The sequence below is a fragment of the Chamaea fasciata genome, unplaced genomic scaffold (assembly GCF_029207755.1).
Source record: "Chamaea fasciata isolate MVZ Bird 193981 ecotype frontalis unplaced genomic scaffold, bChaFas1.0.hap1 SCAF_6, whole genome shotgun sequence".
NCBI lineage: Eukaryota > Metazoa > Chordata > Aves > Passeriformes > Sylviidae > Chamaea > Chamaea fasciata.
Genome location: NW_027094091.1, coordinates 315,499 through 333,650, shown reverse-complemented (window position 1 = coordinate 333,650; position 18,152 = coordinate 315,499). Strand labels below are relative to the sequence as shown.

At 51.1% G+C, this 18,152-nt stretch overlaps 1 protein-coding gene across 1 annotated transcript in view; it reads left to right on the top strand.

The window, feature by feature from the left end:
- The window catches only part of LOC136290797 (GDNF family receptor alpha-4), a 79,031-nt gene that overhangs the window by 51,608 nt on the left and 9,271 nt on the right, over nt 1–18,152 (top strand). Inside the window, exons 2-4 of the mRNA XM_066185100.1 lie at nt 7,897–8,175; nt 11,409–11,489; nt 14,781–15,126. Coding sequence (XP_066041197.1) covers nt 7,897–8,175; nt 11,409–11,489; nt 14,781–15,126 — 706 coding nt within the window. The remainder of the gene's footprint in view (nt 1–7,896; nt 8,176–11,408; nt 11,490–14,780; nt 15,127–18,152) is intronic.

Below are 18,152 nucleotides of genomic sequence, written 5' to 3'. Positions count from 1 at the left end.
GAAAGATGAAAATTAGACTGCCCTGCTTTTCCAAACCTGGGCTGGGAAGCTGAGCTGATCTTGATGCACAGGTAGAGAAATAAAAAATACAGGTACAAAATCAAGTGATGTTTGAGGAGCTCAGTTACTTGAGACTCTGTTCCTGGTGACTCCTGAATGCTGCTTTAGTGGCAGACGGGCACAAACTGCAACCTGAGAGGAATTTTTGCTTCTTCCTGGTCTGATGGATTAAACTTATTTAAAATCGAAACACAACTATTTGCAGCCAGGTCATGCACTGAGCGTGATGGTCTGATTTTCATCCTCCTTTCATAAGAGTATTGTTTATAGCTGATTTGGTGGTTAGTCTGGCTGAGTCAGTCCAGCAGGATGGGGCATTCCAGAGGCATCTTTAGAAAACAAAGGCTGAAGCCTTGTCAAAAAGGATGTGTTGGTGTAGGGGAATAATGATATCTAGGGAGACTTCACCCCAAGTCATCATGAGGGTTTTCATGATGAATTTTGTTCTCCTTAAGGGTAATGGAGACATGATACAACTTGTCGTGGTATCTGGGTGTCATGTATAAATCTATGATAAACAGCAAGACAGATCAGAGGAATGTTTTCTTCTGGGTTTGAGTCCACACAGTGAGTGGTTACCTCCTGGGTGGATCAGCAATTAGAGGAGAAGGAAATATTCCGTGTATGTTGCTGCGTTTATTTGTGTCTCCCTGGTACCTGTAAAGTCCTGTGTGGAGGCACAGATCAAACACAGACAGAAGATTGCTCATGCCATGGAAGGAAGGAAGGGGTGACAGGTCAGAACTGGGGGACAGAGAGTCAGGCAGCACATTTTTAATGCCTGCTCAAGACACGCAGCACGTTACTGGCCTGAACCTTCCAGTATTGCTGTAACACCCCCAGACCTCACATTCACTATTGCTTTACACCCCCAGACCTCACATTCCTGAGATGTTCCCAGCAAATTCCACCCCCCCAGTGCTGGCTGGGAAGGGTCCCTGGGAAAAGGCCCGTTTGCAGTGTGGGATTTCATGGTGTGTGTGTGTGACCCGTTTGCAGTGTGGGATTTCATGGTGTGACCCGTTTGCAGTGTGGGATTTCATGGTGTGTGTGTGTGACCTGTTTGCAGTGTGGGATTTCATGGTGTGTGTGTGTGTGACCCGTTTGCAGTGTGGGATTTCACGGTGTGACCCATTTGTAGCGTGGGATTTCATGGTGTGTGTGTGTGACCCGTTTGCAGTGTGGGATTTCATGGTGTGTGTGTGTGTGACCCGTTTGCAGTGTGGGATTTCACGGTGTGACCCATTTGTAGCGTGGGATTTCATGGTGTGTGTGTGTGACCCGTTTGCAGTGTGGGATTTCATGGTGTGTGTGTGTGTGACCCGTTTGCAGTGTGGGATTTCACGGTGTGACCCATTTGTAGCGTGGGATTTCATGGTGTGTGTGTGTGACCCGTTTGCAGTGTGGGATTTCATGGTGTGTGTGTGTGTGACCCGTTTGCAGTGTGGGATTTCACGGTGTGACCCATTTGCAGTGTGGGATTTCATGGTGTGTGTGTGTGACCCGTTTGCAGTGTGGGATTTCATGGTGTGTGTGTGACCCGTTTGCAGTGTGGGATTTCATGGTGTGTGAGTTGTGTTTGTGAAACCATGGAGGCCCACAGAGGACTGCTAGCAGTGAGTGGAGTTGTCCTCAGGTGAGCTGCTCTGAGCTCACATAGGAAGCACTGGGGCAGCCCTCAGGGTGCTGTTGGAGCATGGAACCTGCACTAAGGTCAGGGCAAGACAGGTGGAGGGGAAGGAAATTTTCCCTTGTGTGGAGAGCAGCATCCCAAAGGTTTCTGGGCACCACAAAGTCCAGGTGACAGCTCCAAGTTCTGCACAGGGTGTGTGGGATCTCGTGGCAGGGCTGTTCTCAAGCAGTTTGGGGGAAGGAGCACAGCCATGGCAGAGGTGTTCACTGGGGCTGCTCTGCAGGGATTTGAGCAGCAAACGGGAAATTAAATCTGAGCTGTGTACAAGAGTTTGTTCCTTGTGTGATCCTGAGCATTTGGCCATAAAATCATGACATGAAAACACAGTTTAAACAAGGTTCAGCAGGAGTCACCTGCATTAGCCACCTGGGCCCATCCATGCATGGCTATTGGTTTATGGAGAGTTGGGAAATAATAGGAATATTTCTTCAGGACTCCCTTTCCCATCATTTTTCACTCCAGGACAACTGTTTGTAATCACTTGTTTCTGGCACCTCTGGGGAAGTTCAAATGTGCTGCATATCAGACAGTTGCCTATTAGCAAGTACCAACATTCAGTCTGTGTTTGATTTGCTCTGACCCGGGCTGTGAGGACTGTCCAGTGGTGGCCGTTCCTACCAGCCAGACACCACGGATGGTCTGCAACCAGTCCCTGTTCCTGCCAGTGTCTCTCACACCAGCACAGGGTCCAAGGGCTCCTTGCGGCGCCCTCTCCCAGCCGTGTACAGGCCTGGCTGGAAAACCAAACCTGGCACAAGGGCCAGGCTGGTGGGACTTGGAGCAGCCTGGTCTCGTGGAAGGGACCAGAGGGGCTTTAAGGTCCCTTCCAGCCCAAATCTGATGTGGTTCTGCAGACAACCACCCACCTTTGCAGGCAAAACAAGGCTGATCTAGAAGGGTAAGAAACCACTCCTGTGGCTTTCTTGGGGGTTTTAGGTGGTTATTATCCTGTTAGCTGCAAATATTGCAAAAGCAAGTACCAAATGTTTTGGAGTCAACAGCTGGTCATGGAAATAAAGTGTTTGTCACTCCATGAGCAGCTGGTGGATCACAGAATCGTGGTGGAGTCACTGAGGCTGGAAAAGATCTCCAGGACCATCGAGTCCACCCTGTGCCTGACCCCCACCTTGTCCCCAGCCCAGAGCCGTGACTGCCACATCCAGGGGTTCCTTGGCACCTCCAGGGATGGGGATCCAAACCTCCCTGGGCACTTCCAAGGCCTGAGCACCCTTTCCATGCAGGAATTTCCCAAAAATCCACCCTGAGCCTCCCCTGGCCAGCCTGAGGCCATTCCCTCTCCTCCTGTCCCTGTCCCCTGGGAGCAGATCCCAAATCCCCCCCGGCTGTCCCCTCCTGGCAGGGACTTGTGCAGAGCCACCAGGTCCCCCCCGAGCCTCCTTTTCTCCAGGCTCAGCCCCTTTCCCAGCTCCCTCGGGAATTCTCCAGCCCTTTCCCAGCTCCCTCAGCTGCTTTTCATAGGGTTTACTGTCTACCTCCATCCCCAGCTTCTTTGCCCTTTTCTGCCCTTTTTTTCCAGCCCCTCAAATGAGGAATGTGGAAGGATTCACGCTGAATTCGTATATAAACTGGAGGGGAGGGGGATGTATCCCACAGCCCCCCGTGGAACTGGTGTGGTTCCTGCTAAAACGTCTGAAGCCCAAGCTGAGTAAGAAAGGGAGAGTGACAGGACTCCACGTTGGTGCCCCCCAGGCATTTTATTCTCTATTTCCCGCCCACACAGAATCACCTTCACACTTCTGTACCCCAGGCACAGCTGGACTTCCCTGAGAAAGGAAATTATCTCCTTGGAGGAGAGTCAGGCCTGCTTGGTCAGCACAATGCACTTGGAGACACCAAGATGAGAGGAACTGAGGGTCTCTTAAAATGGGAAGAGACAGATTTTCCTCTCACTCCCGCACCTCAGGAGTAACTCCGGGTGAATGGCACTGAGATAACAGTGAGCAGAAACAGATGTGGAGCACAGCCACAAACAGGATGTGAAAATAAACTCATTACTCCATCTGCCCACCGTAAACAGCGTGAAATTAGCAGGGAGTGAGGAATAAAACTCCAGACAAATGGCCTTTTAAAGAGAGCAGAGGGAGCTGCAAGGGCTGCTATTAGAAAAGCTGAGACACAGAAAGCCCCAGCCACGCACAGCTCGGTGCCTATCCCAATTCCCTGGCCAGTCAAGGAGAAGGAAAACCCTGCAGCACAGAGCCTGCCAGGAGCTATTTTTGAAGGCAGAACCAGAAAGGCCACTCCATCTTTGGGAGAGAAGACCTAATATTGCTCTTGTCCCTGCCTGTTAGGAAGCACTATCAATTTTATAAGTCATGGAGATTTATTTTTTTTCCCTAAGAGGTGCTGTCTTAATGTTGCATAAAATTACTCTCTCAGGGGCAGTGTGAGGAGAAAAACGTGGTGTTATGTTGTCTCAGTCGCAAAGACATTGCTAACAATAAAAGCCCCTGAATGATTTGGGTTTTAAGTGACACAATTACAGAACGGGTCATTCGTGACTCTCCAAGTGGCTTCAAGCACCTCTGCCATAAAGTCTGAGTGTGGCTGTTTCATGCTGCGGGTTTGGGCTGTAAATATTCACCCCTGGCCTTTGTTCTATGAAGCAAGGCTCAGTCCGAGGATATATTTACTTAAAATTTTGCAGGAAAATTTCTCAAATGGTCAATCTGCTTGATTTATTTAAAGTGAGATCCCAAAGTGTTTTACAGCTTTTACAGGCTGGTTGTGTTTATAACCATCCTGGGGAGTATCTTCTGCAATTCATGTAGCGGAGAAAGGGAAGGAAGGTTATAATTTCTATTTTAACCTACTTTTCCAGCAGCTGACAGGACACTGACAAAGTCATCCCTTCTAGAACACAACCTGCTGGGCTTTATCTTCACTCAGAGGAGATCCTTTGGAGAAAGTCAGAGTAAAATAAGCCAAGTATTTTTTCCTTTACTCCTATGGATTCTGCACTGATACGTTCTCTAGCTCATTTTATGGATCTCAGTGAAATTGCAAATTGCCCAGATGATATTTCAAGGAAACTGGTTCCCCCTGTTCGAAGTTCTTCAGTATATGACAGCCCAAGGCAGAGTTTCCCACATGTTGGGAATAATTTCTCTCTCCACTTTTGGCAGATCCAAACCAGCCTTGAGTGCTAAATAAACCAGGTCTATGAATAAATCAGGGGCAGGAGAACTCAAATTTGAGATGGTGTGAGGTTTGAAATACCTGAAAACTTGACATTGGCCATGAGGCACTTTGAAACAGTCTGCAGTTAGATGAAAGGTTTTTCATTTGAGATTCCACTGGGATATTTCAGGAGGAAACCTCCTGGTGGGTTCACCCAAAGTTTGTAATAAACATAATTGAAGTATCTGAACTCCAGCTGCTACTTTCTACTCTAATCAAGAGCAACAGAGGCAGCTCCTTCACAAACACACTGTGACTGCTGAGGAAACAGAAATGGATGTACTGGGCTTGAGTGCTGAACTGGGAGGTGCAGAAATTAAGGAGAGGTAGCAGATGGAAGGCAGGAAAGGGACTTTGTGAAGAGATTTGTAGAGTCATGGAGAAAGCAGAGATTTCATGAAGCCCTCAGAGATGGAGGTCGGGGACTCACATTTTTCTCAGGAAGTAGGATTTTCCAGTATTGTCCGAGCTGGGTCTCACCAGAAGCAGACACTGGAGGGAGTCAAAAAGCAGATGGTCTTTTCTCTCCTTTCCCTTCTGGTTCCTATCCAAAGAGAAGACAAGTTACGTTAGAGACAGAGAGTTCCTTTGGGAAGTATTTGAGAAATTCTCCTTCAAGGTCGTGACAGCAGTTTCTGTTTTTATAGTACAGCAGGATCCAAAATTACTGTACAGGCACTGGAACTGATTCTCCCCTTCCATAAACCAGGTTTGCCTTTCCCTCACTCTGCCAAGCCGTGGTGCAGTCGTGCCTGAGCTGTGTCAAACACTCCAGACCATCACGCCAGCCACCTCTCTGCCACCTGGGTGCCACACAGCCACGTCCTGCTGAGCACAGCTGGGCTGCTGGCCCTGCCCCGTGCCAGGAGCAGCGATGCAGACACGAGCCTTGGGGTGGGCACACCCCCAGGAGCCAGGCTGGATATGTCCAGCCTGTTTTAGCGAGGAAGAGCAGTAAATAACACGGGATTGGTCTGCTCCTGGCACGGAGGCACAGCGCCACCGAGCCCTGATGAACTAATTTATTGGTGTACGTGTAGCAGTAACATCTTTCTCCCAGGCTTGGGGCTCTCCTCTCCAAATGGGGAACGCAGCATTTTGTGTTGGTAAAGGAACTCTGAAGATAATTTACAAAAGCTTGGAAAAATCCAAGGTGGAAACACTGGGAGTCCTGGGGAAATGGTGACAGTGAGCAAAGGCCAACTCCCGGGATATGAGTGGGCTGACTACGTGTCAAAACACCCACACAGAGCCATTTATACCTCCAGGAAGGTGTAGGCACAGTTAAATGATATTCAAGGAGCAGAGGCCAGGGTTTCCATGATACTGGGCTACTGTTAACTTTGGAGGGCAGAAATGAGATAGAGAGCTGGGAAAGAAAGGGTTTGAAAATATTTTTGTTCTCCAAGAAGGAAAAAAAATTAATCAAAAAATGAATCAGGAGCTGGTCATGTTTCTGTCACTTATAATCCTGCTATCAGGCTGATCCTGTCACAGAACCATGGAATGATTTGGGCTGGAAGGGATCAAAGATCCTCTGGTTCCACCTCTCTGCCATGGGGAGGTGTCATTGTAGGACACGAAAGAAAGATGAGAGACTCCAAATATTTCAGAAGGCAAAGAGCACAGGAAAAAGGCTTTATTGTCTAATTCTTACTACTTTTTATAAGGTGTTCTGATACAGACTTAACCTGGTTGGTGAATAGGAACGGCACCTCTCTGATCCCATTGGTTAAACCAGAGAAACAGCAAACACCAGCTGGAGAAAGATTGTTTGGAGGAAGGAGAGTTGTTTGCCAAGACTGTTTCAAGAAGCTTTCTTGAGAAAATTTTCCTTGGGAAGAAGTTAGCAGCTGCTAGCAGGCTAAAATCTCTCAGACCCAGAAACATCAGGCCCACAGGCAGGGACACCTTCCACTGTCCCAGGCTGCTCGGGGCTCCATCCCGCCAGGCCCTGGACACTTGCAGGAATGGGGCATCCCCAGGTTCTCTGGGCAGCCTGGAAGGAGGAGGTTGCAGAAGTCCATTTCCCGAGGGGTTGCTCCGTAGCCCTGGTTCCGTGCCTGAGCTGTTTTGGTTTTCTGAAATTCTTTTCCTCAGGGAATTTTCTGTAAACAAGAGAAGTGTTTTTGTAACGGTACCTGTATTATTCATTCCTTTCCCTAGGAGGGACTTCTTCTTGATGTCCCTCTGCTCTGACCAATGGGGTTGAAGAGGTTTGTCTTTGTTTCACCAATCAAATTGGTCTGCGTGAAATAGTATATAAGGGAGACGCATCCCAAAAATAAAGGAGTCGTTTTCAACCTTCTGAAACTCGGAGTCTGTGTTGTTGTGGTGTAAAACAGCATGCTTGCTTGTTGTGATCTGCCCAAATTTCCCCACCCCTGCAGTCCAGCCCTGGCTAGTGATGGACTTCGGGGGGAAATCTGGGCTAGGACGAAGACAAAAGACAAAAAGGCGCTCTTAATCCTCATGGGACACAGTCCCACAGCTTTGATGTAGAACCTACACCACAGAGCCCAGGGGGAGAAAGAGGGCGAGACCCCCCGAGCGGGGAGCTTTAAGCCCTAGGGAAAAGGGGAGGGGAGGGGAGGGGAGGGGAGGGGAGGGGAGGGGAGGGGAGGGGAGGGGAGGGGAGGGGAGGGGAGGGGAGGGGAGGGGAGGGGAGGGGAGGGGAGGGGAGGGGAGGGGAGGGGAGGGGAGGGGAGGGGAGGGGAGGGGAGGGACTCTGTTGACCAATCGGGGCTGACCCTGGGGGAGGGGAGACACAGCGGGTATCAGGTGAAGGAGGTGCAAAGGTTCATGGGAAGGCGCAACCAATGTTTTGTGTATACATATAAAAAACCCCCAGTGCAATCTAACAAAGCCAACTGAGTACTCAGTGCAGTACAGCAGTGACCAAGCTCGCTCCGTGCGCTGACGGCCTCTCGGTTCCCTTGCAGACGGCATGGCGCAGGCCGTGGGCCCCAGCAGGGACTGCCTGCAGGCGGGGGAGTCCTGCACCACCGACCCCGTGTGCAGCGCCAAGTTCCGCACGCTGCGCCAGTGCATCGCCGGCAACGGCGCCAACAAGCTGGGCCCGGGCGCCAAGAGCCAGTGCCGCAGCACCGTCAGCGCCCTGCTCTCCAGCCAGCTCTACGGCTGCAAGTGCAAGCGCGGCATGAAGAAGGAGAAGCACTGCCTGAGCGTCTACTGGAGCATCCACCACACGCTGATGGAAGGTCAGTAGGACGGGGCACTCCTTTCTGGTCGCTGTAGGGCACGAAATGAACGACACGCACGCAGTCAGGTCGTCGGGGCAAAAAGAGGGACGTTTGATTTTCTACCTCGATTTATATAGATTTTGGACAATGACCAGGGATTGGAGGATGAGATTGACACCTCTCCAACCACAATGGTCAAACTAGAAGTCCATCAGTTGTCCTTCCTCAAGAGAAGAATGATAAACAAGAAAGACAGTTGCCATAACATCGCTTTGTTCGCATGAAAATCTATAAAAAACTCCACTAGAAAAATGCAAACATCAGAAGGCTGAAAAAAATCAAAGCGACACTTTCTGATGAGCTTCCCAAAAGGGAATTGCTCACGGCCCGTTCTACAGGGCTCTGAAGCTGCTGCAGAACACCCCTGTATTATCCTGTTCTGTCCCAAGGCTTGCTAATGGGGCAGGAGGGAACAGCATGGAGCTGTGTTGGAGGGGGTTAGGTTGGATATCAGGGAAAGGTTCTTCCCCCAGAGGGTCTCGGGCACTGCCCAGGCTCCCCGAGGAATGGGCACCGTCTGAAGGCTGCCAGAGCTCCAGGAGCATTTGAATAACGCTCCCAGGCACAGGGTGGCATTGTTGAGGTGTCCTGTGTGGGGCCAGGAGTTGGACTTGAGGGTCCGTGTGGGCCCCTTCCAACTCAAGAGATTTGATGATCCTATTGATCCCCATGGTGCTGACATTTTGGGGAAAGCAGTACTGAAAACTTGAGATGCCTCCTTCCTTTTTTTTTTTTTACCCAACCTCTCTTTTATGACATTCCTCATACACTTTGAGATCTTTTGCTGGAGAAATGTGCAGCCTATTTTGTATCTAAGTATGTTAACCAAGACTGTGAAGACTGTAGATTTTATAGAAACACAACATAAAGCACAGGCATTGAGAAAAAACAGCATGAACTTAAAAAAAAAAATCACTCTCTTAGAATGTCTCAAGTGCAGCAGTGTCTTTGGGTTAGTGAAGATTTGGGGCTGCTGACATCGAGTTGGAACTTAAAGTGTTCCCAGAGCCAGTATTCAATAAGTTTGGATTTTGACGTTTTTTAAGAGTCACCATAAAATTGCACCTCAGTGACCATAACTCTTCCTTGTCAGGCTGGTGAGTATTTTATGCACCATGAAAATTAAAATGGGGAATTAAACAGACCCTTCCAGCCATGGGCTGTGAAACACTGCTGGCTGAAACCCAAAAGGAAAAGTGCAGGGGTGAGACCACAGGGCAAAACAGAAAGGACGGACACTACAGTGCACAGGATGCCAGGATGGAAACTGGTTGGTCAGGTTCCAGGGAGCTTTCAGGTGCCACAGCTTGCAGGGTGCAGGGCGTGGTGCTATGAACTGGCTGGGGAAATACAAGACCTCAGCACCCTCCAGTATCTGGTCTTCGCCATAATTATGTGTCAGATTTGTTTCCATCGAAGGGAAGCCTGGGGAAGAGGTGCCAATCCAGCTTCTCCATTCATCTCGATGTGTCACAGCTCCTTCCCAGCTGTCCTTCGTGGCTCAGACTTTGGAAACAGGTCGCCTGTGGCACGGCTGTGCAGGGCAGTGCTGCCATGAGGGTTTCCAGCTCCGGGACACAGAATGGTTTATGATGGAAGGGAACTGAAAGGCCATCTAGGTCCCAGCCCCTGCCATGGGCAGGGAGGGACACCTTCCGTTAGAAAGAAGAGAGAGGCTGGCAAGGAGTGCCGAGAGCAGGCAGGGGCCAGTTCTGGGTCTCCAGATGCAGAATAGCAGTTTGGTGTGGGATGGACTCCCTGCCCAGTGTCTTGGGAGTGACTGTTCTTGGAGGCTGACAACAGCTCCGTTCCACTTCTCCGCTGTCATGTCCTGAGCCCCACACTCCTCCAAACAACTGACTTCATTTGCAATGCAGATTCACACCCCAAACTTTTGATTTCCTTGCCTTAATTTCCCCAGGGAGATATATTTCGTAGCAGTCCCAAGTTTCAGAGTCCTTACACATGTTTAATTGACTGAGAAAGGAAGCTAATCCACACGGTCCATGCAGAGCTTTGTTTCTCAATCACACATACCCAGGAGGCTGCCAAAAGCTTCCTAGAAGCCCTCTTGCAAAAACAATTGTGGAAGTGCGCGCTCAGGGAATTTACAAAACACACTATTTACTCAGCTTCTCTTGAGCATGCCTGTGTCTAGCCACCTTCCCATTTAGAGACACAATATCATGATGACAACCCGATAACAGCTCTCTGATAAGGTGCTTTATCATCAGGACGTAAAACTGTTATGCTGGAAAATACAAATGGGCCCCTCTCCAGTCCGTAACGATGCGAGATATTTCAATGAAGGTGTAAAGCTGCCTTGTGATGCACCGGTGGTAATTGCACAAGGCTGGGGACACTGGAGCCGTTTCTTCCTGCCCACAGCTGGAGGTCAGCACACGCCTGGAGCGTGAGGTTGGATACTCCTTTTATCCCAGGCAGTACGTCTGCTGCTGCTGTCCACATCCATCTAAATGTCTAATAAAAAACCAACAGGTCCTGAGCTGTTTGCTTCCATAGTATTCCACGGCATCCATCAGGATGATGGGGCATTACAGACCGTTGCACAGATGAAAGGGAAGCACCAGTTGAATAAAATCCGGCTCCCAGAGACTTAAAAGCAAAGAGAGGAAGTTTCTGCAGGAGCTGTGTGTCATTAGCTTTGTGCCAAGAAGAGGCTGTTGAAAAGGAGAAAGGGGAAGGTGGCAGTAAATATGGAGTGTGTTATCACACACATAGCCCTGTGCACAGCCTGTCTGTGTCCTAAAAAGAGGTGAGGGCCTTTGGCCCAGGGAGGACCACAGAAGAAACAGCAATAATGGTGATGGAAACCCTGAGTGTGTAGGGAGCTGGTGATTTGAGCTCTGCCTGTGAGCAGGAGCCTGGTGTCCTCTCCGGTGATCCCTGCAGTGTGCCCCAGAGCTTGAGCTGGAGCTGCAACTCGGCAGTTCCTGACAGGCTGCCCTACCCCAAAACTGAGATATACCGGTTACATTCCCTGCCCTTCCCCAAGGATGTGTCCACACACCTGTTCCCACGACTCCGAGTATCCATCTCCTTGTGGCCTTTGGAGCAAAGTCCCCTTGGACCCACCAAATAATCTTTCACTGCAGAAGCTGAACCTTGTGCATCTCAGGCACCCCTCAGGAGCCTCATCTGCCTTCTCACCAACTTCTCTCTGCCCCCAGGCATGAATGTCCTGGAGAGTTCCCCTTACGAGCCGTTCGTCCGGGGCTTTGATTACGTCCGGCTGGCGTCCATCACTGCAGGTGGGTGTGTGGGGATGCTCTGACACCTCCTGGGGCGGGCAGGAAAGTCCTTTGTGCTCCTCGTGAGCACTGCGTGGTTCAGTTCTAGCAACTGTTTTCCCAAGGAGTTTCCTCTGATTCCTGTGCCAAACTGTTACATGTTCTGGGAAAAACCACTTGTGATTTTTGTCTTTCGGCTGTTTCATTGTTTGGCTGTTTCTGTGGAGGACTGGGACTAGAGATGTGGTACAAAGACCCCTTCCAGTGACCCATCCCAGGCACAGTCGTTCTCCATAGCAGGTGGGTGATGTGTTCCGTGCACACACCTCGTCAAACAGGAGCTGCTGGGGCACTGTGAGGTTTGAGAAGGTGCTTCCACACCAGTCACAGGATCAAACTGCAGGGAAAAGGCTTTCAACTCAACTCAACCGCTGTGTTGATCCCAGCCACAGCCTTTAACCGCCTGCCCTGAGGGCAACCTCAGGACCCAGAGCCGTGCTCTGCTCTGCATCTAATCCTGTTAGCAGCTGAGCAGAGCAGCCTGACACCTTTTAACTCCTCGAGGGCTCGGCAGTTCAAAGGTCAGTGTGGCTGCCAATAACCTGTCCCTCACCAATGGCACCGCCTGTGCACCAGAGCTGCGGGGAAGCTTTACCAAGAGTGGGCGTCTCACCAAACTCCCTGTCTGGGAGCAGGTAGTGCGCTCCTCCTGTGTCTCTGGCAGATGTGCCCAAACGGCTTTTCCAAATGTGTGCCTTGCTCTGGGGTGACATCCCCAGCTGGAGAGCACCCAAGTCAGGAAGGAGCAGCATGTCCCTGCAGCTGGTCAATGTCTGCAGTCCCCACTGTGGCCAGGCACTTGTTGGGTGAAAACATCCAGGAGCAAATTCACCCATCAGCCCTGGACAGGTGGAGCAGAGGGGATGGGAGGTGCTCCCTGACCTCTCTCTTACTGACTCCACCTGGCAGATTGGTGCATGGACAGGGAACTTTTTTTGCTGGGTCATGGTTTTATTTACTGGAGTTTTTCCCCTTCTGCTGAATCCCAGAAAGCTTCAGAGCAAGGGGAAATCAAGGGATGGGGATTTTATGCATGGTTAACACACTCTAGGGTTTTTAAAGCAAATTGAAATAGGTTGTGCAGCAAAGCAAATGGGCCCAGAGCAGCAGGGATTCTTTAGAGGACTTGGCATCCACTTAGAGACACTAAATTTCTTGACCTTTTCGTCCTTATTCATGCTGATCAATATCTTCCATAACATAACTTACAACCTGTTGCCCTCCGCCTGTCCAGTGTCCAGGGTCATGTGGTCAACACTGCCAAAGGACCCTCTTTCAAATCTACCACAAAGAAACCCCAAGAACTTGTTGAAACATAAAACACCCCTGTGACCGTAGGCCAAGTGAACAACAGGTATATTAAACTAAATTTTACATAAACAATATATGGCCACTACTAAAACTGTACAAATGGAACCATATTCTTCCACTCTAATTGTAGCAGTGATTTAAAAAGCACATCCGCTGGTGTTGCGTGGGAAGAGGAGAAAATCCAGCATGTTCCCCGTGATTTATTGGCTGAATGGGTAATGAAACCCTTCCAAGTAACTGTTTCCTACACGTTAGCTGGCAGCTCCCCAGCATGAACCCATGCTCTGACAAAATTCATCTCTGGGCAGTTTGAAAGGTGAGTATTTAGTGACGGGATCACAACAAGCAAAATTTCACCCATCATAAAATAAACTGAAAAACTTGGAATTTGACTTCCAGCTCACTGTAAGCAGCAGGGGGCAACAGGAAGGGAAAAATAAATGCTGGGAGAAGGAGCATCAGATAAAGTCAGGGAAATAAAGGAGGGCAGCCAGCTCTCAAGTGCTCGGGGAGACTGTCAATGTTTTAACACTTGTCAGCAGTGACTGGCTGGTTTTAACTTCCAGTCAAAGATAGGGCTTGACTCTGTGTTGGGAATTTACCATTCTGGGGATTTTTCCTCAGTGGAAAAATCTTTCTCTGCTGGGGACAAAGTCCTTCTGTTGTGCTGCAAGTCATGATTTTAATTCAGAGAGGTAAAAACCAGCTTCAAATTCATTTTCTCTCTCAAGCTTGAAGGATCCTTGTTTTATCTGTTCGACGAGACACAGTCTGATGTTTCCACTGACTCCTTCCAGGGACCCTGTAGCATTTTCCCCCTCCATAAAATAGACCCCAATCCACCTTTATAGCAGTCCTACAACGAGTGTTAGACAAATACCTGTCCCTCCTCCTTGTCCCTGTACACATAGAGAAGGCTGCTGGCATATAAACTCGTGAGGTCCCTACTTTCCCGCTGAAGACACTGTTTTTCTCATCCATCACTACAGTTTTTTGCTTTGTTTTCCTGACCTTTCCCCCTTGCTGCAGGTTTCCTCCACCTTCCCTGCATCCCACAGCACATCTCTGCTCTCCCACACAGACTGGGACATTCCTTCTCCTCCCGTTTAGGAGGGTGAACATGCAGAGCGGTTTTGCTGATGTGAGTGAAGGGTGACCCTGCCGAGGGCGTGAGGAGAGCCCCACGTGCACTCACGTGCAGGCAGCATCAGGTCCCAGGGGCTCGGGGCTGGGGGTACCTCTGGCCCCACCCTCTGAGGGCACTGTCACTGCTTAGGACACTGGGACACCGGGTCAGACTGGTCTGGATGGGGCACATTGCGACCCAGACAGGTCTCACTCAGCTGGGCAGATCCTGGGGTGAACAAACAACTGCTGCCAAAGGCAGACACGATCCTCCGGGGGCCTAAAGAAACTGCCTGTCTAGGGCAGCGAGCTCAGAAATTAGTGCAGACCAGCCCTGTATCAAAGACCCAGCTTTGCTCCTGGCTCAGTCTTTGATCTGGAGCAACTTGCAGAAACAAGAAGGTCCGGTCGTGGGGATCCCAACACTCGAGTGGATCCACTCGTGGCCATAAGCAGATGCACTTCCTAACGCCTGCTGTCTTCCAAGCCTCGGGCTGGTTAATTTGCATTAGTAAAGCCTTACCAAATGCTCAGATTAAAGCCAAATTCATTTTATCAATTATACGAGCCTGGTGAAGTGAGCTCTGGGGGGTGAAATCGGAAGGTATGTGACGGTGGATGAGTCTGGGAAGGGGTTTGGTCCCAGCAGGACACGGAGAGCAAACCCACACTTCCCCCTGGCTGCAGCCCCGCTGGGGCAGGTGTGGTGTCCCTGAGGGGGCCGTGGACGGAGCAGGGTGGGCAGGGAGGTCCCCGGGGTGGTTCTGCTGGAGGAGAGGCCAGCTCAGAGCCGCTCACCGTGTCCCACCACCGCAGGCTCAGAGAACGAGGTGACGCAGGTGAACCGCTGCCTGGACGCCGCCAAGGCCTGCAACGTGGACGAGATGTGCCAGCGGCTGCGGACCGAGTACGTCTCCTTCTGCATCCGCCGCCTGGCCCGCGCCGACACCTGCAACCGCTCCAAGTGCCACAAGGCCCTGCGCAAGTTCTTCGACCGCGTGCCCCCGGAGTACACCCACGAGCTGCTCTTCTGCCCCTGCGACGACACGGCCTGCGCCGAGCGCCGCCGCCAGACCATCGTGCCGGCCTGCTCCTACGAGTCCAAGGACAAGCCCAACTGCCTGGCGCCCCTGGACTCCTGCCGGGAGAACTACGTCTGCAGGTACCGCCGCGGGCAGGGCTGGCCTCGGGGAGAGCCCTGCCCTGGGCAGGGTCGGGGACAGCCCGTGGCAGCCCCAGGGCGCTCACCCACAGCGGCTCCGGGGCTGCACCAGCCCACCACAGCCACCGACAGGCCGGGCCCTTCCCGTGAGCCCTGGCCTTGGAGCCCCCAGAACGGCTTAACAGGCACGGGGAGATGTGAGATGATCACGCTGGAGTGTTTTAGACGTTTTCTGTGGATTTCTGGCTTTGGTCCTAGAGAAAGACCTGCTATGGAAACAGTTCCAGGAAGGTGCAGGCTAAGCAGGAATATGGGGGAGGAGTCCATCTCCCTCACTGGCCCTCTGCCCCAGCCCAGAGCATCCTCAGGGGACACCCAAGGGATCCCAACAGCCACAGGCACTCGTGAAGGCCTTAAAACCATGTTTGTTTGTTTGCCTCTTTAATTAGAAAAATTGATCTATACGTGTAAAAAATATACCCTTCTGGTGCAAGGCTGAGTGTTGGAGAGACCTTGTAGCACCTTCCAGTACCTAAAAGGGGCCTACAAGAGAGCAGGAGAGAGACTTAGGACAAGGGCAAGAAAAAAGTGACAGGACAAGGGGGAATGGCAAAGTGAAGGAGGGTAGATTTAGATGGGCTGTTGGGCAGGAATTCCCGGCTGGGAGGGTGTGAGACCCTGGCACAGGTGCCCAGATTTGCTGTGGCTGCCCCTGGAGCCCTGGAATGTCCCAGGCCAGGCTGGACACTGGGGCTTGGAGCAGCCTGGGACAGTGGGAGGTGTCCCTGCCATGGCAGGGGTGGAACGAGATGATTTTTAGGTCTCTTACAAACCAAACCATTCCCTGATTCTGTAATTCAGGGATTCTGTGTTTCGGTGATTGCACCAGGAGTCTCAGGGTCCTGGTGTCATTCCAGACCCACCGCACACTCTGTGGCCACCCTGGTTTGCTCCTCTGTTTCCACACAGCCCCAGTCACACACAGACCCATCCCATGTGCACACTGACTGCAGAACCCCTTCAGTGCTTTTCCTCCATCTGCACTGTTTTCATCTCCCTGTTCCTCCGAAAGAGTTTGATATTCCAGAGCGTTAATCCACACAGAGCTCTGGGGAGCAGGGCCCACGTGGCAGCGAGATGTAAGGCAGTAACAGCACCACGGGGGCCCAGCCCAGTGCCCTGCGTGCAGCTGGGCCGTGAGCAGACACCTGGGGAAGAGCACAAGTGTAGGACACACCTCCCTGTATTGTCTCAGTCTCTAATTGCTGTGGGGTTTGGGACCTCTGAGCTGAACTTCCAGCAGCCATCCCCTACCAGCACATCATCTTTTAATTACCGTAAAAATATTATGTATTTTCACAAAGGAAGGTGAGAGCAGCGGCATCCTCTTGGAAGCACAGAAGTACAAACACCCTCAGCACTCTGCACCCCAGAGGACGACTGAACTGTGCAGAAGTAGATCCTGAAAGATGCAAAGCCCCTGGGCCGAGCAGGCCCTGCTCAGGGGTTGTCCCCTGGCTGCCCAGGGAATACCACATGGACGGTACTGCCCTCTCCCGAACGGGACACGGGGGCCCAGTGGGGAGGAGGAGGTTCAAAGGGGAGAGTGTTACTCCTCAGGAGACTGGAAACTATTTCCTGCAAGCAGCACAGCTGTTAATTATCTGGTCCCTTGGCCTCTGAATATATAATGTAAAACATCCTCTAGAGACATAGAGGGAGCAAGAGGTTGGCATGTGACCTGGTCAAAGCCGGCAGTGCAGAATCCGCAAGGAGAGCCAGGAATAAATCATAAAGAAATGGAGCGAAACACTCCAAGTCTCACCGTGTCTGCACTGTGGCTCCTGCGCAGCTCTCGCCCTTTGAACCTCCCGGCTCAGAAGGGTGGGTTCTACAATTTGGATTTTATAAAACCTGCAGTCACTATCTCCCTTCTCTAAATCTCTGAACAATGCAGTAAGTTTTGGACAAGATTTTGCCTGTCCATGTTACAGGAGAAAAGGGTTGGTGTGGGGCAAATGTGGGAACAAAGATGAGAAAAAAAAGAGACTGGGATATAGGGGAGAAGCAGGCTGGAAAGTGAAAACTGGAATGCTGATACTGGCCAGGAGCGAGAGCAATGTGTCTGGAAGAGAGAGGATGTCCGGGAGGAGCAGCACGCTCAGTTTTTCTGAGGTCACCCAGGCAGGGTGGACATTTGAGGTTCTCAGTTCTCAGCTCAGACAGTGCAGGCTGTCACAGAAAGAACCTTCCCTTCAAGGGCTGTCAGTGCTGGTGCTTGCTGGAGTTTCCAAAGCAGCTCAAATGCCATGTGAATTCCCTTCCTGCCTGGTCTCGGAGTGAGTGTTGAGATGGATCTGGTGGATCTCCAGCTGTTGCCATGTCCTCCCTGAAAGCCCTGACGCCTCAGATATCCTGTGATCCCCAAACACCACCATGTGCCCAGAGCTGACTGATGCCTAAAGAATTACAGGGCAGATACCTGGCTGGCGGAGTGACCTGCCTGCCCCACAGGCTCCAGAGAGCTCTCCTGAGAGCGGGCATCTGCAGCAGAGCACGGAGCACAGGCCTGGTGGTGGGTAGGACATTTCCTATCTGAACCTATGGACATTTCCCTTGATCTGAGGTGGCCTCTGCTATATTTAGAGTCTTTGGAGACAGAAACTGGGCCAGAGCAATTCTCTGTTTCATCAAATCAGACAGAAGATGAAGGCTGGGGTCTTTAGGCAGAGTTATTGCCCAAAAGATAGAAAATGGCAACACAGACTGATTTCCTTGCTGGCTACAGCTCTTCCCTCAAAAACCAACCTCACGCAACAGAAAACAAACATTTCTCCCGAGACTGGACTTTCCTTGCAGTCCTGGAGGAAGCCTGTAAAACATTAACTGCAGAACCTGTCCCAAACCTCCTCCTGGGTTTGTTGGGGTGGGTAGGAGGTTGTAGCAAGACGTCTGTTCAAACTGTTTGGAGAACACCCCCAGCAGCATTCTGCAAACTCGTTCCCTCCTGCAAACACCACGAGGGT